General features: G+C 37.6%; 3 protein-coding genes across 5 annotated transcripts in view; 1 reads left to right on the forward strand and 2 right to left on the reverse strand.

Moving 5' to 3' along the window:
- Window positions 1-6,955, reverse strand: part of LOC107269265 — a 23,935-nt gene extending 16,980 nt beyond the window's left edge. For both annotated transcript variants that reach the window (XM_015742935.2, XM_015742936.2), the window contains exons 1-2: window positions 6,389-6,955; window positions 5,945-5,995 (exon numbers count right to left, since the gene is read on the reverse strand). In XM_015742935.2, the coding sequence (XP_015598421.1) occupies window positions 5,945-5,995; window positions 6,389-6,661 (324 nt within the window). In that variant the 5' untranslated portion in view covers window positions 6,662-6,955. The remainder of the gene's footprint in view (window positions 1-5,944; window positions 5,996-6,388) is intronic.
- A 1,251-nt stretch (window positions 6,956-8,206) lies between these two features.
- On the reverse strand, window positions 8,207-17,754 carry LOC107269227 (breast cancer type 2 susceptibility protein homolog). The gene is made up of 14 exons (XM_015742837.2): window positions 17,317-17,754; window positions 17,103-17,220; window positions 16,874-17,036; window positions 12,007-16,776; window positions 11,783-11,929; window positions 11,631-11,719; window positions 11,311-11,544; window positions 11,092-11,242; window positions 10,819-11,031; window positions 10,528-10,738; window positions 10,082-10,445; window positions 9,518-9,701; window positions 9,153-9,431; window positions 8,207-8,755 (listed from the first exon to the last, which is right to left on the reverse strand). The coding sequence occupies exons 1-14, from the start codon at window positions 17,468-17,470 to the stop codon at window positions 8,429-8,431; spliced, it is 7,404 nt and encodes a 2,467-aa protein (XP_015598323.1). The 5' UTR covers window positions 17,471-17,754; the 3' UTR covers window positions 8,207-8,428.
- Window positions 17,755-17,903: 149 nt separating this feature from the next.
- LOC107269229 (titin homolog) lies at window positions 17,904-22,692 on the forward strand. 2 transcript variants are annotated; one of them, XM_015742843.2, is made up of 5 exons: window positions 17,904-18,143; window positions 18,320-18,462; window positions 18,544-18,739; window positions 18,819-20,518; window positions 20,678-22,692. In XM_015742843.2, exons 1-5 carry the CDS (start codon window positions 17,953-17,955, stop codon window positions 22,339-22,341), a joined length of 3,894 nt encoding a protein of 1,297 aa, XP_015598329.1. In that variant the 5' UTR covers window positions 17,904-17,952; the 3' UTR covers window positions 22,342-22,692. The 2 variants fall into 2 exon arrangements, with proteins under 2 accessions (XP_015598329.1, XP_015598328.1); XM_015742842.2 differs by having other exon boundaries at window positions 18,819-22,692.
- Window positions 22,693-23,173: the final 481 nt, after the last annotated feature.

Here is a 23,173-nt window from a genome sequence, read left to right on the forward strand (position 1 = left end):
AAAAAAAAAAAAAAAAAAAAAAAAAAAAAAAAAAAAAAATTAAGAAAAGGGAGAAGACTGTACAAAAGGGGTCCAACCGGATTCGCAGCCTCGTTAACGAAATCAAACGACTGTGCGGGGGAAACGCGAAAGACAGATATAAAAAAATCCTTTTCAACGACCTCGTTCTCTTTTTCGCAAGTATTTACAGAAACACCCAAGAAAACATTAACCACCCCTGTAGAATCTTTAAGAATTGGCGAAATCCTCCCTAAGTGATGACGTCACGCTACTAATTATAATTCCAACATAAATCGCCCCCCCACTCGCCACAGACCAAAGTTACAGGAGATATAGAAAAAAAAAAAAAATAAAAAGAACGCCGTAAGGAAGAAGGCTAACCGATAAGGTACAAGAAAAAGATAAACAAGATAAAACGACACCTCGTCCCAGAACAATAATATCTTAGCACGCCGTTGATTCCGTTTAAAGAACGTTGAACCGTGTTGAACCAAGCGGAGCAATATTTCTTTTTACTGTATCCTTCATAATTAAGTCCAATGCACATCTCTCTTGATATCCCTATTAGAAAGAACAAATATGTCATTCGATCTCGTGGTGCCGCCGAATCATCCGAAAACATATTCGCTCGAGATCGATCGACGTGAATTTCCTTTCCGCATGCGATTTCCCTGTACGTACCAAACCGCCAGGAACCACAATAAACTCCCGAGTCGACGTTGCGATCGATTGTTTGCATAATGGCGACCTATTTCACTGCGGAGTTCTCAGCGCTCCTACCAAATGCACAATGTACGCCGCTGAAGCGCAGGCTGTGCGTACTGGGACCAAAGGCGCTTCTGAACGAAGGTAACGAGGAGTACGTTGAACCGCTTCGCTGAGTGTTGCTGCAATTAATTTCAGCAAGGAACAAATATAGTTAAGCAAACGCGAAGATTGCCAGACCGTAGTATAATCAGAGTCCGTCACTTTACTGAAAATTAATACCCAACGTACCGATATAATTGTCACGTGGCGTTAAAGGTGTTAATCGAGTCGAGAATAATAACAATTACAAGCTTACCAACGTATAGACATACAGAAGCATACAAGGTAAATCTTCAGTGTACAGAAACACGATTGTGAGGTTAGGATCCCGTGTGTTTGGGGAAAAAAAAAAAAAATAAATAAAAAAAAATAAAAAAAAATTACAGGTCCCTTTGCGGCCAGCAGAGTTCCTATATTCCATGACTGCGAGTCCTCCAGCAGAGCTTCCGGGGCTTCATTGTATTGTAAATATTGACGTTAGAGGCTGCACTTTCTTCTGTGACGCGTAGATGGTTATACCTCGCGGCACGGAATGCCAGCCCCGTCGGAACGAAGTCGTTCGAGGCGCATTCTCAGGAAAGTTGTCCTGCAATTTTATGCAGTCTACGTGCATCGCATATAACACGGCATACAATTTCTTTCTTTCTCCGTTTCATTCCTTTCGGGCTCTTTAAAGGTCCGACCCAGCAGCTGCCAGTCAGCTGGTCCCGTGCAGCATCTGCTGAGATCGGGAGGACACCTGGGTGCAGGAGGAATTACCGTAAGGTCTGATCTCTAACGGATTTCATGCGCAGCCTTGATCACGTGACAAGACATTAACGTCGATATCCACGCGAACGACAATTATTACCCAGATGCAATGTTTACCTACCATTTTGAATACACGAAAGAGTTATCGGCATCTCGTGCGGAGGAAGCAAAGAAAAATGTACGCTCCACAATTTACGGGGTCGGAAAGCGATAAAGGGGAATCCCGACGTAAGTGCGGGTTGACGAAAAGACCGAGGCACGCTGTAAAATTAACCTCTACGTAAACCCCGAAAGACACCGTAGCACAACCATTTTTATAGAACGCACTCGGAGCTTATGTAAACTACGGGAGGAAGGTGCGTTCCAGAATTATCTGAGGTAGGTTGATGGAAATTTGTAAACAAAGATGGCGGCCACACTGATTGACGACCATCGATGCCGAGCGAAGTCCAATCTGTCCCCGCGTAATTAAAGCTTTTGGGTATTAATAAGCCACCAGTGCCTTATTTCGAGTAATAGGCATGACCAAGTGCAATTCTATGCGGAATACGTGTGAAGGGGTCTCGGTAGACATAATAGCCAAAGAAAGATGAGGTCGCTCGTCTCGAATCTTTTCAGTCCCTAACGACCGTTTCACATGAAGGCGCTACGAATTGACTTTCGAAGTGACGGAGACCCAACCTACGTTCCTCCAATTACGTCGTTAATCATTCCCGGAGGCGTTTTACACGCATGTGAATCAGCCTCGAGACCGTTTTTTACCTTCGTTTACCGCGAATTAAAAAAAAAACAAAATGAAACTCGAGACCGACTGAAATTCGCACGGGCGCGCGAAATTTACACTTTTCACGGATTAATCCGCGTCTACGCCCTTTCCGGGGTAATTCAAGTCGTCGACTCTCCACGGTAACTACAGTCGGCCCGTTACACGAGAGGGATGTACTTTTAATTCGCTTTCCAGACAAACCGATCGTCCCTTACAAAAGGAAGCTGGATTAAATTATAATTCATTTAGCGAGCACCGTCCTCTGAACTTGATACTCGGTATTACCGATTTAACATTGAAACTGGGCGTATATCATTTTTTTTTTTTTACATTTTTTATAATACCACCCCTCCGACTCTCGGCACTTCCGTTTTTCGAGCCCCAACCACGCACTCTGAATCGGCGCCTAATTAAAACCGTGAAAAAGCTCGAATATTCTTTTTTTGTCACTTTACCAGAACTCAAATCTCCAAGAAATCCGCAGTACGTATGACAGTAGAAAAACGCGTCAAAGCCATTGGCGGGATGGCAAGATAATAACAACAGTCAGGCTTCTCTCGAATTATTAACATGGAATAATCGCTACGAGGTCCTCGACCGTGCGGTCGCGTGTAAACGATTTCCAGAAAGTTGGCGCTTCGTTGGGCCGCACGTAAATTCGCCACCGTCTATATAAGAAACAAGGAAGAACGAAAATACAGTACGAGTAAAGGTAGCGAAGAGTTTTACGAAAATGCACGACAACGGACTGCAAGGTGGCCCCGTGCCAAATTGCAGACGCAATACACCTGGGGAGGGTTCGATACTTTGGCAGTTACATGCGAGCTACCTTTCCGTGTCACCCAGCGACAGGAAGTGCACCGAGAGACCTTGAGGGAAGGGCGTGGGATAATTGTCGGTTTTAAATAATCATCCCTCAAATCTTCCCCAGTTTGTTCAGTAACCTCATATATACCCTGTGTACACGGATATCTCTACTGCCATGGCAAAAAAAGAACTACCACTACGAATTTCTCAAGTTCAACTTTTTCCCTGCGTGGTACCGGGTACCGGAAGCCATTGCTACTGTCGTCCGCCGCTAAATTCCAAAAGCTCCCGGGCGCAGTTTCCAAGTAAGGATTTATTATCCTACTTTATAGAAAGCCGTCTGGCCGCAATGCCGACGCGGTCAGAAGGGGGGCAGGGATGGATGATGCAGGCGCAAGAAGGGTGGTAAAAAGCAGCAATTCGCTTGCCTCGCTGCAACCGCGGCGGCTCATTGCCCTTTTTCCATCTCGATTGCGTACACGCGTTACGGCAAGAGGAGGGTGAACTTTTGCCTCTAGACATCTCGCCCCTAATGCATCCCTCGGGAACTGCGAGGGTGAGCGTACAACCAATCGCAGCGAAGTAGGCAATTCCTTATAGTGTCAAGAAAATGTTCGTGCGTGAAATTCCAATACGGAAAGCCAATCGGCTTTGACGGAGAAAAAGTCCATGAATTTACCAAAAGTTATCTACGGAAGGTAATTTTGAAAAAAAAAAAAAAAAAAAAAAAAAAGAAACAAACAAATTTTCCCTTAATGTCCCACAATATAGATAATACTCGGTTGCAAGAACGTTCAAGAGATACACGATGTGATAAGTAATGACTTGTACACGGCAGTTGCGTTTTGCAAGTTCAAGTGTGTCGTAAGAATTTAATAAAAAAAAATAATAATGTGGATTTTTGAACGTGGGAGGGGTAGGGGGTGCGACTATCAGACAGGTGTGCTAATCGAGTGAAAGAAAGAGGGTGAAAACATGGGGAACCCTTTTATCCGAAGCCTTTATGTATACTCTCGCAATCCTTCCCCTCGCAAAACACCTATAGTCTACGCCCCTGGGCACTTTTAACAGTATCGCGTGAACCTAACACAATGGACGGTTTACCGTCGCTATACATTTTAAACGTGGACAAAACCCTTTTGTCCTCGTAGGTATGCATCGACCACGTGCGCTGTGCGCCTACACGTTTTTCTTAGGACGCGCGAGTTTTATACCAAACGCACAATTGTACTAGAATACGTGCCTGGATTGTAAATAGAGAAGATCGGTAGCTTCTGTTTATATACGTTATATGCTGTGGTGCTTTGGAACCACAGCAGTATGGACGGGGCATAAGTATTATACGAAAACGGTATTTTATCTGAAGGAAGTTGAAAATCAAGGGTAAATTTTATCTTGTGGACGACCCCTATGCCTGCATCCTGGGTAACTTTAACAGTGTGTAACCTAAGAAACGCCCTTATGCATAGATTGTCCATGTGTGTACAGTCAGGATTTCATTCGCTCGGCCAGCCGATAATAATTACGGGAGGGGCTGACGCGAACTTCCGCTCGAGAAAACTATACTGGACGTGTATAGTAAATATACACGTATCTAAATATATTGTATGTATGACTCATGAAAAATTGTATATATTTTGAGATTATGTGTTTTGAAAATTTTGCCAAAACTTTTTTTTTTTGTAAATATCACTTTTCCTGCAACCGTGGCTTATAACTTATCCGAATCGCTGCCGTTGATAATGGACAGTGTGAGCGAGCCTTAAAAATTGCCTAGGTTGGCTGACAGCACAGCTGGTACGATCTTACGGAAGCCAAGTGTCATAAATGGAATTTAAAAAAAACTGCTCATTTTAGTTCTGTATTACGCGGAAGGGTTTTGTGGTTCAAGCCGAAATAAGAGGAAAGAAAGAAAAAGAAGAAGCGGAAATGTGGTCAGTTACCTCTTGAATAAATAATTGCACTTTCTGCCATAAGAAGTTCTTTGTTCGCGAGTGAGGAAGCCTGAGGGCATGCCTTGTATCATCATGGGAAATTTACCCTTTGGGTCAGAAATGATAAAGACACCCTTTTTTTATTTCCTGTCGGCTTACGTTATGATTCCACTGGACTTCCGGTAACGAAATCCAACTGCGCCACAAGGAATAATCAAATGTAGAGTTTGACTTCCTTCTTTTGTTAGTATTCAATTTGACAAATTTATTTACTTATTAAACCCTTCATAAAACCACAATCCCTTGGTTTCATACTTTTTAATACACCCCGTATATTAATTATTTTATTGGAGTCATGTATCCTTTTGTATGCTAGAATTTATTACATAATACCTCCACACAAAATCTTGGGCTATGTAAGAGTTTTTTTTAAGTGCTATAATACAGTCTAGTTTGTACTATTCAAGGATTTTATGTATTATATATATATAACTATGTAAAAATGGCCGCCGAGTAATCGCATATCTTGAATATCATTTTCTCTATAAGACGAAAGAAGATATCAAAGAAGTCGGACTCTGCTGATAACTGTTATCATAGCGACTATTACGAGAAAGAAGTATATTAATTTTCTGGTTGTGGTACGGTAGATATTACTATGCAGTTATACGATGAACAACCAGTGTATCGGATACGCTTGAAAATTCGCGTACAAGAATATCCGGATATGTAAATACGAGTTGCCGAGAAATATATTTGCCTGATCTTAGTGACGGTTTTAACCGTTACCCAAAATGTCGACGAATGATAAACAGTGTTTAATTTTAAATATTGGATGAACGGTTATGCTTTCTAAATATACATTTTCAATCTAACTCACCTTACGGAGATCCTTCAATTCGCTGCTTTCAGAAGTTCGTTGCAACTTTATCTGTAACAGAAGTAATTGATATACATTGTAGGTTAAAAGTTTGTTCTGTCAATATTCACGGAATCATTTTCTGTCCATCACATTTGACAGAGTTTGCGAAATTACATAGTGCACAATAGCAAAACCATCGGCACATCTCCGTTTATTGTATTTAAATGTTTCTTGCGAAATTCTAAATAACAGTGTATAGCTATTTGATAATATATTTCGAAATGTCTCAACGGTATGTAATTTGTACAAATTCTTAATATTTTCCAGTTTTATACCAACATGTATACACTGGACAATTAGAACTATGGAAAAGTTGTTCAAATTCAAATAAAAATTACATACAATAAAATTGTACCAATTATTACTAAAGTATGCAGCTATCTTTTTATAAATCAGACCCACCTCGTCCTCAGGTAACCATATCTTAGCGTTATCATTTCCGTTCTGAAAGCCATTCAAGGAATAAAAGTTGTTGTTCTTGGTATCATTAAATATGCTCTCAACTTCCTCAATGATGGTTCCATGATCATCGTATCCAAAATTGAGTGATTTAGTGTCACGATAACCATTGACAAAGGACCTAGCAAAGTTACTCTCGAAGAAGTGTCCAGGTGAAGCTTCACTTCCTAGAGCAAATTGAATCTTCGGTACTTCGTCCATCCTCGTGATCACCATACGTCCCGACAAACGGGACGAGTTTTATGCGAGAGAAAATCCTGTAGATTTTGAATACAGAAAGATTTTCATCGCACGTTTCCTCACACGTAAAAAAGATTGGGCACTGACACTGTCTTCAGTATATCCTACGATATTCACTGTTACTACGCATACGACACGAATTATCGAAAAAAACTTCGTTTACAGGAAGGAGACCTGACAACTGCACGATTGTTAATAAAAATTGACAGTTTTAAATGGCCCACATAGTCGCCAAGGCGACTAAACAGGGCTGCGAAGAAATAGCTGTGCACTGCGTACCGGCAGGTATTAAACTGAAGCAAGTTCGCGCCTTTGGCCAGCAGTTCTGTTATGATATTCTGCGCATGCGCAGAATCCTCCACCACTTTCAGGGCGCTTCTTACGGACGGGACAATTGTGGCGTCTTTATTTTTTAACGTAAGCATGAGAGAGATAGAAGAACAGAGTGGAAAATATATACAGTATGAAATAGCACAAGCATCCTTTATTAGGGTTTCAAGAGGGTACTTATTGTCGGTTCGAATGAAACAAATAGAAGGAATAATTATTCTTCAGAGATGTCGTACCTGACTATGGTGAATCGTGTTATGCCGTTTTTCAAAATTGACTACCATAATGGCGGCTGTACGTTGGGGTAGTAATAAGAGCGCGAACGCGGTTACAACTATGACCCGAGCAAAGGATTTATTCTTGTACGATTATTACCTGCTTTGACCCTGTGCCCACCTGACCTGACCCTTCGTGTATCTTTTCTTTTACGACGAGTCTCGACGCGCATCCTGACGCTTCAATTACAAACTTAATACTGCTGCTAATGCTTAGTAATTGTAAACCCTTTTTACTACCTGACTATTGTTTATCACCTAGCGGATTTTAAATTACAGTTTCAAGAGGATTGCCGGCGGTATACGACTGAGAAATACACTTTTATATGGATATATTCGTAGTTGTCAATTAACAGTTTTTGGTTTTACACAAAATTTGACACTTCGGCTAGGAACACCAGTTTTCTGTAACTTGTCTTACAGTTATTCGGTTAACGACACTGGCACCGATAGATAAGCAACAGTAATTTTGTAATAGCTTAACTGGCATAAGTAATAAAGTAGATAAATTTTTCATATAAATATTTTTTTCTCTCCTAATATTACATTGCATTAGATACATTGGATCTGGTTTTTTTCATGTTACGTTATCCGAAAGGCTTAATTACCTTTTTCAAATTTTTAAGCAGAATCCAGTTTATCTGCTTATTAGGTATTACTCATAAAACCTGGGCAATTTCTGATTTCACTTTTATTATGCTCACGAACGCGAGGCCCGTTAGACAGTTTGAAAACGAAAGTGAAGAAGAAAAAAATGGCAAAATGAAAAAAGTAACTGAACATTAGAGCATTACGGTATTTAATTTGGCAAAGTGATGCACCATTCTCTGTAAGATGGGTCATCAGGTAATGAGTCGCACTCATAAACTGTGGATTGAAATATTTTTGAACGGAAAGGATCAACTGACAGTCGGGATAGCTTTCATTTTTCTTTTTCCTTTCTTTAAACGAAATATACATATCCTTCTTATAGACATTAAACAACATTCACTCACGACAAATATAACGAACGTAATACAATTTTCAAAAATTCCATAGTTAATAAACGTATAATTAATGGTAATTCTTAGGGTTAGGTCGTCAACGTGATTCACCAGGACATCACAAGACGAAATATAAAAAAATATAGCATTTCTTTTTAAGGCTTGTCAGGAGTGCGTACAGGAGGTCGAAACTCCTGGACTACCCTGCTGGAACTATTATGTATCACCATAGGTGAAAGTTCTGGTGGTTCTCCATACCACTGAAGTTTTTCTAACCTTTTTGTTATTGAGGATTTAACAGGTGTTATCATAGAAGGACTAGGACTGTCTATGGCTATTCTAGGACTATATACAGGAGTCCTTTTAATATCCTGATTGAGTTTGTTCGGTGTTCCTTGTCCAGGGGTTCTCGTGCCGATAGTTTTCTTCATCGTCTCTGAGGCTATCTCCAACGCACAGGTGGCTGCATACGCCATGGGTTCCTGAGAATAAAATCAGGTCACTAGTACTATGGTATATTTGAACGTCGCTAGCATAGAGCAAGAAATAGAATTGTTGCACAAGCAAACGAGCTCCATTTTCTCTGCGATTGATATTCTTAATTCTTGAAAGCGTAGAACATTCTCACCGCATGTGGGTACCGATTTCATGAAAATAATCGCGCGAATATTCACTGAATGGACTACAAGAGGTAGAGAGTTTTGAGCGATAGCTAATTGAGGATTATTAAACTTGCTGGGGAACAATAATGTTTCTCAGGTTCCTCGTGTACATTGTTCTTCGTTGCAGAATAATGAGGCGCGTCGCGACGCTTCTTTCAGGAAAGTAACTATGAATTTTGGAACCCCACGATAGTTTTTAATTTAATTTTATGTTTACCTTCACACGGGAGGTAAGGTCGTCGAACGGCTGACGAAGATGACTCTGTCGTGGATTTCTAGTGAAAACTGTTCTCTCCGTACAGTAAGCTACTGGGACACTCCAGGAACTACTACGGCGCCATTCCAAATTACTACACGATACTACAGAGCCTACGGAGAGGATCTCCGAATATCCATGACTTGAGATACCTTGCCAGAATAATACTGACAGGTACGATGACGTAGACGTGTCAGGATCCGGATACGCCAGATTGGCAGTTTCGAAATTTTTCATACCCTGTTGGACAGATAGGAAGAAAATTAATTTTATTATAGAAGTTCTAGGTTTGTAGTCTTCTTCTTCGATTGTCGCAGGCAACTTACGTGGGGTGCGTTTCCAACCGACGATACAATTCCTACTGTATCAAATTCACCAAAGTCAGGATTAAATCCAGGTACAGCTATCTCTGAGAGGGACGTGAACTTTCTTGACGGTATAGAATTTTTTTGATTGCTTATTTTATTAAATACTGTATTTCTACCAGCAGTCAGTTGTAAATCACCAGCCCTGTAATTGTCATTAACAAAGATCGATTAGTATGCTTCGCGATTTTACCACATGAAAGTACAGTCTGTTTATCGTACAGTCTCTCTTATGTATATGCTAAAAAGGTACCAGAAGAAAAAGTGGAAAGAGTTTTCTATATTATTTTAGGAATGTGATCAGGCCTGGTTATACGTTATCATAATTTAAACACATTGAAGAAGATAAGGTCTTAGTAATTTTTACTAAGTACGTTTTTAAATAGAATCACAAGAAACCCCATATAAGTGAAATTGTCTCAAAACAAGTTATTTCACCTTGAAAATTGTTATTGCCAGATAATGAACGAAGAAGTATGAGTAGTGGGTCATTATCAGTGATAACTCATTCAGTCGACAGCTCACCTTTTGCCAGATGCAAAAATATTATGTAAACAAATAATGCTGCCTTCCTTCAAGATGTTTCCAGCTTCCTCAGCACCTGACCACATGGTAAGGATTGCAGTCCTGTCATCATCAGCTACCCGGATCCTCAGGAGCGGAGTAACCTGTCGCGGAGCCGGAAGACATTCACGCAACTTTGCTTCCACTTCCTGTTTGATTTCCTCCTCCATAGCTCGTCGCTGCTCCATAAAATGTTCCTGTTCTTCAGACTGACTTCCATTTTCAAGATCAGCACGTGCCTTTGCATAGATAACTTCAGCTTTTGATTGACACCCCTGTTCGAACGCCATTGCAGCCTTTTCCTCGCATCTGGCATTGCGGAATACTACAATTTCCAAGGATGTCTTTTATTAGCGTAATATCATTTAGTTGATCTAATCCGTTAACAATAATGACAAGAGACTCACTTGATTGGCCATCCGCCATTTTTTCACGATACAAAATTGGATAGACTCTGATAACAGTAACTATCATTTTACCAATCAATCCTCCGTTCGGACTGATAGTCTTTAATGATGTGGTTATTGGTCCTGAGTGTGACTGATATCCAAGTTTAACATCCCATCTTGCTCGTCTAGTGGAATTCGTGTGTATCCTTAGACACACGTCTGCTGGAACCTGATTTTATATTATTCTGGATTATTATCATACTTTACACGCATACAGAAATATGGAAAGAAAAGTGAAATAAATTTTACCTCCAATGGAAAACAACCTTGATCACTATTGAGTAGTTCAGCACCATATGTTACAAGCTTCGTACCTTCTTGTACCTTTCCACTAGATACATAATTTGTCATTGCTATGTCGATAGCAGCTGGTATGCTATACCAGCCATCGGTCAATACCAATTTCCATTGTGATGATCCTGCGTTCTTTGGACTGTTCAATGTGTTAAGATGTTCCTTACACTAATGGGAAAACATACTTGAATAATGTAATTTGATATTGATATTTTCTTATGATTTTACCTCTGTTACGGATGCTACACACAAAACCATTCGTTTACAGGCTGAATCATCCTTTTCTAAGATTCTTCTCAAAGCAGAACGTTCTGACCTATCTATTTCTCTATCATATCTGTATTTTAATTCGAACATAACACGATTCGGTGTGAGCATCCTAAAAAATATGTATAATTTATGTAGATTGTATACTTGTATTTTATGTTAAGTAAAATCTAAGCCTACCTTGGCATTGATATTGATCCAAACTTCATACGATCCATCGATGCCAGTTTCCATACTATCCATCGATAGTGATTTTCGATCCAACCTGGTGGAATCAAAGCAGGATCTACTCCTGGACTAGATTCAAAAGATCTTACGAACTCCAAAGTTCCGACACTTTCAGTGTTATTCATTATCAGACGAGCATCATCACCAACTTTGAAACCATCAATATTTTCTCGTATAAGATCCTCCCTAAGTTTGTCATAAACATTAGACAGTTGTGAGTATACAAAAATACTTTTTTAATTTATTGCAGTGTGACTAATACGGTTACTCACGGATAATAATCGATACATTGGAATTTGTACTCCTCTGCTGTATTTGCTGTGATTCCCAATATATCTGTGCTGATTCTTGCATCGATAAGCTATGTTATATAAATAATTTAATAAATAATATTAAATTTTAATATTAATCAACGAATTGTTACCTCTTGAACGCTACGAGGAACCAATGGCTTTCCTTCAGTAATTTGTCGCCAGGAAATACGACATTTTTTATTTGACTCTCTGCTTGACAATAGATTACCTTTCATTGGTTTTGGTTTATTACGTTTTTTCATACGAATTAATCTTTCCTGAGCAACGTAGAATTCAATATAAGTTGTTAATTGAATGATTAAAATAAATAAAATGTATCAAGATAATGACTCACCTGCTCCAAGGAAGCACTCAAACGTTTTTCAATTATATTTACAAATTCGTTAGTAGAAACATCCTGATTGACACTTTTGTAGCGTTTTGGAACTTCTGTATTGTAAATTGAATGCTCCAATTTTGATTCCTCATGGGTGACCGGTGAGTTTGTGCATCGACTACCATTACCAATATTATATGGTACTTTATGATTTGATATCGATCTAATGAACAATTCTGTGCTCTTATCTTTATAAGGTACCTTAAACGAGGATTTGGGTGAGTCACAGTTTTCTTTCAGGAGAGAAGTATTCAAACTCCTCCTGATTCTGCGTTTACGTGAGACGAACTTATCTAAATCACTTAGTACAGGACTAGTTGATGATGCAATTGGAGTTGTTGGATTCTCATAAGTTTTTCTTGAAACTGGAATTGAATCCTTTCCAGGAACTTCAACATCTATTGGCTTCGGCTCAAATTTGGAAGCCCAGAATGTAGAGTCCTTTGAATTTTCTTCATCCTCAAGAAGAGCAGCTGTACTGGCTTCAACTTCATCAAAAATCAAAGTTTTCTTTAGTATCTGTCCTTTTTCTAATGTAGGATTATCAATATCTATCATATCCGTATTGATTTTGGTCGATATAATAGGGAAAGACTTCTGGGGTTGCCATTTTGGAGACATTGTTCTATCATTTTCCTTAATATCTTCTTGGTTTGCTACTGGTTTACATTTATCTTCTTGCATTTTATTTATTTCTATTTTTCTGTCAGAAACATCTGAGAATAATTTTCTTGCTTGGAACTCATTGCTCAAGCGTGGTCTCTTCAATTTTAATAAGTGAAGTCTACCGGATGGTGTATCTTCATCTACCTCAGATGCTTTTCTCTTAATTATCGGCTTGAATCTTGAGGATACTGACTTGTTTCGCAGAATAAAATTCCCAGGAGTAGAGGAACAATTTTCATTTTTTATACTACTGGAACCATTAGGTGTATCACTCAATTCACAAGAAAACGATGTTTTTGCCTTTGATAAGGATTCTTCGGAAATTTTCACTGAACGACCTCCTGCTGTTGAAAATCCAAAAGTCATTGGTTTCTTTACATCAGTTTCATAATCTCTCATTTCTGAAAGTTGTTCTTGAAGTACATCATTGGTGACTGTGCTCTCCAGATTTTCAAAAATTGCCTTTGATTTTGATAAGGCCTGTTCAGAAACTTTCACTGGACGACCCCCTGCTGTTGAAAATCCAAGAGTCATTAGTTTCTTTGCATCGGTTTCATAATCTTTCATTTCTGAAAGGTGGTCTTGAAACAGATCTTTGGTGACTGTGCTCTCCAGATTTTCAAAAATTGCCTTTGATTTTGATAAGGCCTGTTCAGAAACTTTCACTGGACGACCCCCTGCTGTTGAAAATCCAAGAGTCATTAGTTTCTTTGCATCGGTTTCATAATCTTTCATTTCTGAAAGGTGGTCTTGAAACAGATCTTTGGTGACTGTGCTCTCCAGATTTTCAAAAATTGCCTTTGATTTTGATAAGGCCTGTTCAGAAACTTTCACTGGACGACCCCCTGCTGTTGAAAATCCAAGAGTCATTAGTTTCTTTGCATCGGTTTCATAATCTTTCATTTCTGAAAGGTGGTCTTGAAACAGATCTTTGGTGACTGTGCTCTCCAGATTTTCAAAAATTGCCTTTGATTTTGATAAGGCCTGTTCAGAAACTTTCACTGGACGACCCCCTGCTGTTGAAAATCCAAGAGTCATTGGTTTCTTTACATCGGTTTCATAATCTTTCATTTCTGAAAGGTGCTCTTGAAACAGATCTTTGGTGACTGTGCTCTCCAGATTTTCAAAAATTGCCTTTGATTTTGATAAGGCCTGTTCAGAAACTTTCACTGGACGACCCCCTGCTGTTGAAAATCCAAGAGTCATTGGTTTCTTTACATCGGTTTCATAATCTTTCATTTCTGAAAGGTGCTCTTGAAACAGATCTTTGGTGACTGTGCTCTCCAGATTTTCAAAAATTGCCTTTGATTTTGATAAGGCCTGTTCAGAAACTTTCACTGGACGACCCCCTGCTGTTGAAAATCCAAGAGTCATTGGTTTCTTTACATCGGTTTCATAATCTTTCATTTCTGAAAGGTGCTCTTGAAACAGATCTTTGGTGATTGTGCTTTCCACATTTTCAAAAAGTGCCTTTGCTTTTGATAAGGCCTCTTCAGAGACATTCACTGCACGACCCCCTGCTGTTGAAAATCCAAAAGCCATAGATCTGTTTTCACTTTGTTTCATATTGCTGTTGTTTTTCTTTAATTCATCAGCCACTTCATTTCTGGGTATATTTTCATTCGATTCAGATAACAATAGTTTGGGGTTCGAAAGAGCATCTTTAGAAATAGTTACTGGACGATCACTAGCAGTCGAAAAACCTAGTGATAATTTCCTCGTCCTTTGATTGTTTCTAACTTTATTTTCTTTGTCGATTACATCTTCAGTAAGTAATGAAGGTCTTACTTTTAACATTGCCTTAGGAATAATATTCATTTTTTTATTATTAGCTGTAGAAGAACTTGCTAACTTCACAGTTACCCTGGGTTTAATAAAGTGATGTTCGGTAGATACTGTGCTCTTTTCAGGTAGATTGGTAATAACATTTGTAGGATCATTCAATTTTATTATTCCTCTCACTAAATTATCATTTACTTTATTATCTTCTTTTTGCACCCTTAGCTTTTCTCTGTAGGCACAACATTGACTCTTGACAAAATCTGCAGAAGAGAAACCATAAAATGGTCTAAAATTAATTGAATCACTATCGTCATTTATATCTTCGTTATCGAATTCAATCGATAGCTTCAAGGATTCTTCAATTTGCAATAAAGCTTTAAGTTTAGTTGCAAGAAACTCACTGAATGTAAGTTCTAACGATGAAAAACCATGGAATAATCCTTGCACCATCGTTTTTACTTTTACTGTATCAAGTTCTTCTTTGTTTATTTGATTATGTGAAGAAACTTGAGTGGCAGGCACTTCATTATTGTCAAGTACAAAAACTTTTGTCAGATCTTCATTTCGGAATATGCACTTTGCTTTTTTCAAAGCATTTTCGCTGACTGCCAAAGACTTCCCGGCTGCCGTAGCAAATCCTCTACAAGGCATAAGATTGGATGGCTCTGTTAAATTATCATCCTTAAAATCACATTTTCGCTTTAATCTCAGGATTTCATTTTTTGACAATTTCACAGAGGTCTTGGATTGTGCCAGAGGATCTGACAAATTTGTAACATGTGTCTTTTTATTTAACATTGGCCAACTTCTCTGCTGTTTCACGTTTGATACATGAGACTTGCCATTCTCTACTTCTAAACAACTGTTAATGTCAATGTCATCATAGATTTTCTCTGCAAGACGAAGTTTATCTTCACTGACTGAAATGCTTTTCCCACTGGCGGTAGAGAAGCCAGACGTAGCAGTTTTTCCAATTTTGCTAACTAAATTTAGATCTCCTATCCCTGTACTAGATTCCTCAATATTCTCAAACAATTTCATAGCAGCTGAAATTCTTTCTTGATTGATATTTATATTCTTACCACTCGCCGTTAAGAATCCACAAAGTGGTTTATCGATTATGACATCAGATTTCTCAATAGTTGCGCCATTGGATTTCTTATATTCGTTTTTACTTATCGTGTTTTCCATTTCTTTAATTTTAGTCTCGCGCACAGACGTACCGCCCACTTCATTTGATTTATATTCCCAGTCATTAAATTCTTCAAAATCCTCAGCAAACGCCATAGCCATTTCGCCCAAATTTTCCATTTGCGTGTCAGTTACCTCGTTTTCCACTTCACGGAAGATGTCATCCATTTCTTCGTTGTCTTCTTCCAGGGATAAAGAAGCCGATATGTTTTTCGAACATGTTTCTGATACCTCAGAATTATTTAATGACTCTCTGATAGTGGAATTTAAATGGTTCATCTTATTACTCGTTGTATCTTCAATGTTCACATTTTGATTTGTTTCAGGATCAAGGACTTTTTTTTCGTTTTCATTGGTATCGGGTATACAGGTCGATTTTCCAGTTTCCGTTGGGCATAGTTGTGAAAATGGTATCAGTCCTAATTGATTGTGAGGTCTACGTTCATTCTTGACAACCACTGGATGCGCTGCGGCACTTTCTAAAAGTTTTACGTCTCTAGTTAAATCATCAGCGGAAATAGCTACGTATTCGTGTTCGAGAATTTGTCTCCGTGGTTTTTGCAATTGTTTTATAGCCTTGATACGATCTTCGACGGATTTCTTAGATGGTTCTTCTTCCTGAATATTAACATCCTCACATATTTTGTCGATAGCGCTGAAAGAGGTGTTTGCAAAAAATTCTTGGGTCGATGTATTGAATTGTTCTGTCGTTTTGATCTCAGTATTTTTGTTATCCACACAGATGGGTACTTCCTGTGAAACTGTAGAATCTTGTTTAGGGGACGTAGCATATTTTTTGTCATTATAACAGTTGGTATTAAAACTAGTAGTAGATGCTAAAGTCACTGTATTATGTGATGTAACAAAATCATTTGAGGCACTAGTTTGGTCATTGGCTTCCAATGTTTTGCTATTGATACGTTGGTTGAGCAATGATTTTGATGGAGATGGTTTGAATATTCGTCGTTTCGGACGACGTCGTATTCTTTTATTGTTCAAAATAGGAGACGTGCTTATGTACTCAGGTTCTACGTTCCTTCGAATAGATTCTGCTGGTGTTAGTTGTACAGAACATGGTTCTTTCTCAGCCTGCAAGTGCATTTTGTATGATTGATACTTGACACAATTACTGAGATGTTGAAGTGAGCTTAATCTTTTTAATGTAGTAAAAAATATGTTTCCTTACACTGTCCACAGATTTAATGATACGCTCAGGTGAGCCCTGCACGCTAGGGATATTCCTCTTGCATTCTGGTGTTTCCAAATCACTTGTCCATGATTCATTTATATGTGAAAGAAACGGTACAAGACTCAGTGGAGCACTAGGTATTAAAGCAGCACTAGGAGTTCTGAAATAAAATGGAAATTGTTTGAAGTTCTATTATTCAGGTTTATATGAATATGCAGAAACCTACTTGCTCTGGTCAATGGAATAGAGTACAGGGGTTTTTAAGGAAGTCAAAAAGGAAATATCCTTGTTAGGTGTGTCGAATCCAACAGGAGTATAACATACTGTGTTATCTGCAGCATCATCTGAAATATAGAAAAACAGTAAATCTCAAATAATATTATTACCACAACAATGCTATAAGAACAAAGCTAATACACGAGAATCAGGAAAATCATTACCAGAGAATAATTCTTCAGAATCTTCGTTTGCGTCTTCGTCGTCCTGGAAAGTTGAACTGTTCTTTTGTACTGAATTTGTTCGAACATTTTCCTTGTCGCGCAAAATAATTGTTTTGCCTTCGGCGCCGTTCTTGTTCATATTCGCACATGACATTTTCTCGTAAATAGCGTTACGCGTTGTATTCGCGAGGCATTTGCCAAGTGTTATGTATTCATTAGGATCTATAGATTCTTTGTTTTTTAATAATTACACGGAAATCACAGAAAAAACCCGGAATAAGATAATTTAATTACGTAGAATAACGTCATATGAAAGAATATATACAGATCTGCTGTAGACTTGACAAAGAAATTTTATGTTACACCTTAATGAATCTCATACAATTGCACCATTAAATCACTGATAACAAATATTTAAGATGTATTAAACAATAAGACAAACACAACATCAAAATCTTTTACAGAACAATTTTTTAACTGTAAAATGATCCTTCCCCATCCTTCCTACTGAAATCATATGGTTGGTCCGTTATGGCGGATCTTCGGAATGCAGCGTGCGAAGCTAACCGAATCCTAACCTTGTTCGAATGAGCGCGAAATCGGAGTTCGAGGGAAAAAGTGAATTTTTTTAATAACATGGGGCTTAAAAGGAAAACTGCTATTACGTGGTCTGTCCTCGAATTAACGGGGCTTCTCGAAGACGAAGATTCGCGTGTGTATTTCGAAAGAACCAAAAGACATCTCGGTTTGCATCCATTTCATCTAACAGACCTAAATGCGGCATTGCACGAAATTTTAAGCTCGAGCTTAAATAAATATGATCCCGAGTACGTATTGTCTAATGAATTGTTCTGGAATACCAAGGATATTTTTACATTAATTATCAACGACTTCGACACTACTGTATAGTGTTTGGTACATTAATATGTACAGGTTATGTTCTGTTATGGTTCCCTTATCTTGCTTGGAATTAAATATTTCTTTTCTTTTATTAAAATTCTAGATTGAAGGGAATTTTACTTTCCTATCAAAATCCTAAACTACTTAATTGCCTTGGAGATATATTTTATGATACCTGTTACGTACATGTGGACATTGAAGCAGATTTCTATGTCTTCAGACCAGATGTTCCATGTAACCTAAGAGGTAGCTGTATACTCTATTCTATTTATGAATGACTTAGTAAACAAAGTTGTGAATCTAATTTTTTACTGGTCTTTTTTTTAGGTATTGTTAATAAAAAAAGTGATGGTCATGTAGGGGTTTTGGTACACAAAGCGTTCAACGTGTCTATTCCTAAGCCAGAGGATGATAATGATTGGCCAGGTAATAAGGTGAGCGTAGGACAGGAGGTGAAATTCACTGTGTCTTTCTTGGATTTTAAAGGGAGATTACCCTATATTCGTGGTGTTTTTGATCCTGAGTGAGTATCAAATCCGATTAAATTTACAATGGTTATTGTGGTTTACATTATGTAAGAGATGCTTTGTATTCTGTTTCAGTGAATATTTACAAGGATGTAGGATATTTGACCCAACTGTAAATATCATTCCTGAAATCAAAGATGGACCTACAAAGAAGAAATCTCAAGATGTTGCAGTTCCAAGACAAAATAAACGTGTTGTGTTCAGTAGCGATGATGAGCAAGAGGAAGCGCAGGAACAAGTTTCCCCTAAAAAGAATTTAAAAGCCCCAAGAAATAAGATAAAACAGATAATGGACTCTGAAGAGGAGATTGATTCTCCAAAAAAGCAAACCAGCAAGTCTTTGGCCTCTGAATTGAAAACAAATGACTCAAAAAGCAAGTCGAAAAAATCAAAAAAAGAAACTACACCAAGCTGGGAAGTAAAAAAGGAAGAAGAAGAGACAAAAACACCCACTAAAAAATTATCGAAAAAATTGTTATCCAAAGTTTTTGAAAGCAGTTCATCCGAGGGGGAAAAAGAGTCGCGTCAGACTCAACTTAAAAAGACTATTAAAAAATCCAAGATGTCGAAGCATCAACTGAGCGACAGTGAATCTGAAGTAGAGATGACACCATTATCTAAAAAACAATCGAAGAAATCAAAAACTATAAAATTAGAAGCAGCAGAAATGAGCAATGTCGAGAGGAAACCTACAATTTTGACACCTGTGATTAGTCAAGATAGTGATGCAGGTGAACATGAAGAGCCATTGTCAAGATCACCTAAAAAACAGATGAAGAAATCAACATCGGATGATACCGTAATGTCGTCTAGAGCTCTTAAATATGAAAGGAAGCAGGATAGCGATATAGAAGAAGATGATTTACTAGCTCTGAAATCAGTATCTAAGAAACAATCGATAAAATCTAAAAGAAAAAATTCAGAAACAGAAGTATCAAGTGAAAACAAAAGGAAACCCAACATTTACAATTCCTTAAACAGCCAGGATAGCGAGAGTGAAGAAGAAAAGTCAGTAAGAATACCATCACCTAAAAAATCATTGCAAAGATCTATAAACGCGGATTCTAATGTATCCCCTACAAAACAAATGAAGAAATCGAAAATTAGCAATGAAACTACATTTTCTGCAAGCGAGACAGAAGAAGAAAAGACGGTACAACTACCATCCCCTAAGAAATCATTGAAAAAATCCAAAAACCTAAATTTGGATATGTTCACTGCAAGTGATACTGAAACTAAACACAAAACCTTCAAATTTTTAACAAGTAGAGAAAGTGATACCGAAAGGGATGTAATGCCACCACCACCACAATCATCCCCCAAAAAACAATTGAAAAAATCTAAAAATGCAAATTCAGATACGTCTATTTCAAGCGATACTGAAACTAAGCATAAAACATTTAAGTTTTTAACAAGTAGGGAAAGTGACACGGAAAAGGATGAAATCCCACCACCACCACAATCATCCCCCAAAAAACAATTGAAAAAATCTAAAAATGCAAATTCAGATACGTCTATTTCAAGCGATACTGAAACTAAGCATAAAACATTTAAGTTTTTAACAAGTAGGGAAAGTGACACGGAAAAGGATGAAATCCCACCACCACCACAATCATCCCCCAAAAAACAATTGAAAAAATCTAAAAATGCAAATTCAGATACGTCTATTTCAAGCAATACTGAAACTAAGCATAGAACATTTAAGTTTTTAACAAGTAGGGAAAGTGACACGGAAAAGGATGAAATCCCACCACCACCACAATCATCCCCCAAAAAACAATTGAAAAAATCTAAAAATGCAAATTCAGATACGTCTATTTCAAGCAATACTGAAACTAAGCATAGAACATTTAAGTTTTTAACAGGTAGGGAAAGTGACACGGAAAGGGATGAAATCCCACCACCACCACCACCACCACAATCATCCCCCAAAAAACAATTGACAAAATCTAAAGTTATAAACAGGTCAACATCAAGCGAATCAGAAGCGGATGAAGTGCTTCGTCCAAAATCATCTTCCAAGAAATCATTACAGAAACCCAAAAATAAAAATTCGGATACGTCTGCTGCACGCGATTCAAGCAATATGAAAACAAAATCCAAAAACTTGCCATCCTTGACGGAGTCTAATTATAGTGTGTTAACAGCAACACCGCAATCAAAATCAACAAAAAAATCCACTAAAACACCAAAAACATCTCTTAGTCAGGACAGCGAGTCAGAACGAGAAGAAGTTCCCGAAAAAAAAATGTCACCACAGTCACAATCTCAAGAATTAAATTCCGAAACAGCCAAGGAGACAGACACAAAATCCAAGAAAGTAAAAAAACTAAGTAATAAAACAACGAGCGATGTGAAGGAAAAACAAAACATAACGGATTCATCAATTTCGAAAAAGCTCTTAGCGTCATCGAAATCCGCCAAATCATCGAACAGATCAATTACTGAAACCAAAGAACAAAAACAAGTCGAATCGGCTAAAAAGGACATAGAAGAAGTGGACGGATTAAAAGGTACCAAGAGAAAAAAGAAACGATCAATAAACGAAGACTTGAGTTCAGTAAAGAAAGAACCGGAAGTGGAAGAATCACTAAAGCAATTGCCGAAAGTAAAGAAAATCAAAACAGAACATCCTGACGCATCGAAAAACGAGAGTCCAGTTAACAGATCAAAAATGTCTTTCTTCAATATTGGTGAAATTGTAAACTCTACACCAATTCCTTTTACGCAAAAGAAAAACGCGAGTACCGGAAGTAAAAAAAACGTAGCAACGTACAGCGACAGCGATAGCGAAACGGACGAAAATGAATCGATAAATTGGCGAAACTTTAATCCAAGGTCGAAGAAAAATAAGTCCCAAAATCGTGAGATTGATAATTTCGAAAAAGGTCTCAAGCAAAGACTTATGCAATCTTCTCTGAGCATAGACGACAGTGACACCGACGACAATAGTACAGCATCACCCAACAAGTCTTTAAAGTCCTTAATGTCAATAAAAAAAGGAAAATCTACAGAAAACAGGATTCAATTCAAAGAGGAAAAATCACCTCCACCTCAAATTAACAGCAATACGGTTTTATCCCCCAGTAAACCTAGCAAACGTAAACGAAAGAACACGATGACAGTTGATGACTCTATGGATGAAGAAGCACCAGAAGACTACTCATCGAAGGATATTTTTAAAGGCAAAAAAATAAAAGTGGAGCCTAAAGGTTCGGACGAAGAGAAATTGACCTCTAAAACAAAGTCCATGTACGAAAATGACAAAAAGTTGGTAAGTTCACCAAAAAAGAGTGCTACTACAAAACAAAGAGCCACGAAAAGTTCTAGCATAGAGAATTCAAAAAATGACAAAAAGAAAAATAACAAATCAATTGATAATCACAGTGACCACGAAAAAGATAAAGTCAATAATTCAAGACGGAAGTATAAAAGAATTCTTGATCCATCTGAAGATAACTCTACAGACCGCTCTCTTACGAGTCCAAAGAAAAGTATGGCGTACAGGCAAAATACAAACACAGTGGAAAACCTAGATATCTCAATGCAGGAAGAAAAATTGTACCTAAGGATGAAAATAAAAGAAGAGCCCTTATGAATATCTTAATTCACGGCTAGAAATATATTTTTTTTTTGTTATTTTAAATAATTGCAATATATGTACGACATCTTTTTCGCCAAGGGAACTATTTGTACAGTTATACAAAAGAATCATTCTCGACACAAACTATTCATTACTGCTATACACTTTCATCTCTATTGTTTTCTTCATTTCTTTTTTTCTTTTCATTCCCATCGACGCATATACGACAAATTCAGACTGTAAAAATAACATTTTATACTGAACAGACATCTTATTGTGTAGCTTTGTAAGCGCGTAGATGTAAAATATTTTAATGTTTGTTTTTTTTCCAGATATTACAAATAATAAACGTTAATAAATTCTTAATTTTTAATTGGTAACCTCTTATATCTAATTATTTACATAGGTAATGAATTACTTATATTTTAGTGCATGAATATTTAATTACAACGATGTACAGACCTTATCAGACACTTTGCTAACATTAGAAATATGTAAATATTTACACTGTCACACATAAAACATAAACTGAGGATTGATTTTTAACAATGACGTATGATTTTTAACATGTCTGACAAGTTTTTACAATCTTAAAGGTATGGCATCTTATTACTCATTATCAGACGTAAAACTTTTTACCAATTAATTACACTATATTATATATACATTTATAATGACCTAAAATTGCATCAGTCTCACTGACTGTTGGTCAAGATTTTCTCAGGATGTATTATATTCGAAGTTTTATTTTCTTTTTCAATTCATGGAAAAGCTTTAGAGGAAAAAAAATGGTTTAATAATCTCGAATAATTTTTCTGAGATCTGCCAAGAAAAGGATACGCCCAGG

Source organism: Cephus cinctus, unplaced genomic scaffold, assembly GCF_000341935.2.
Source record: "Cephus cinctus unplaced genomic scaffold, Ccin1 Ccin1_scaffold0617, whole genome shotgun sequence".
NCBI classification, from domain to species: domain Eukaryota; kingdom Metazoa; phylum Arthropoda; class Insecta; order Hymenoptera; family Cephidae; genus Cephus; species Cephus cinctus.

Excerpts from the sequence above, each read along its gene's own strand:
- LOC107269227 (XM_015742837.2), bottom strand. The coding sequence starts at position 17,470 with ATGTCATGTGCGAATATGAACAAGAACGGCGCCGAAGGCAAAACAATT. Across the intron at positions 9,432-9,517 it reads CGGTTGGAAACGCACCCCAC|GGTATGAAAAATTTCGAAAC; the intron begins GTAAGTTGCCTG and ends TCTGTCCAACAG. Across the intron at positions 8,756-9,152 it reads ACCTTACCTCCCGTGTGAAG|GAACCCATGGCGTATGCAGC; the intron begins GTAAACATAAAA and ends TTTTATTCTCAG.
- LOC107269229 (XM_015742842.2), top strand. The coding sequence starts at position 17,953 with ATGGGGCTTAAAAGGAAAACTGCTATTACGTGGTCTGTCCTCGAATTA. Across the intron at positions 18,144-18,319 it reads TTAAATAAATATGATCCCGA|ATTGAAGGGAATTTTACTTT; the intron begins GTACGTATTGTC and ends TTAAAATTCTAG. Across the intron at positions 18,463-18,543 it reads TGTTCCATGTAACCTAAGAG|GTATTGTTAATAAAAAAAGT; the intron begins GTAGCTGTATAC and ends TCTTTTTTTTAG.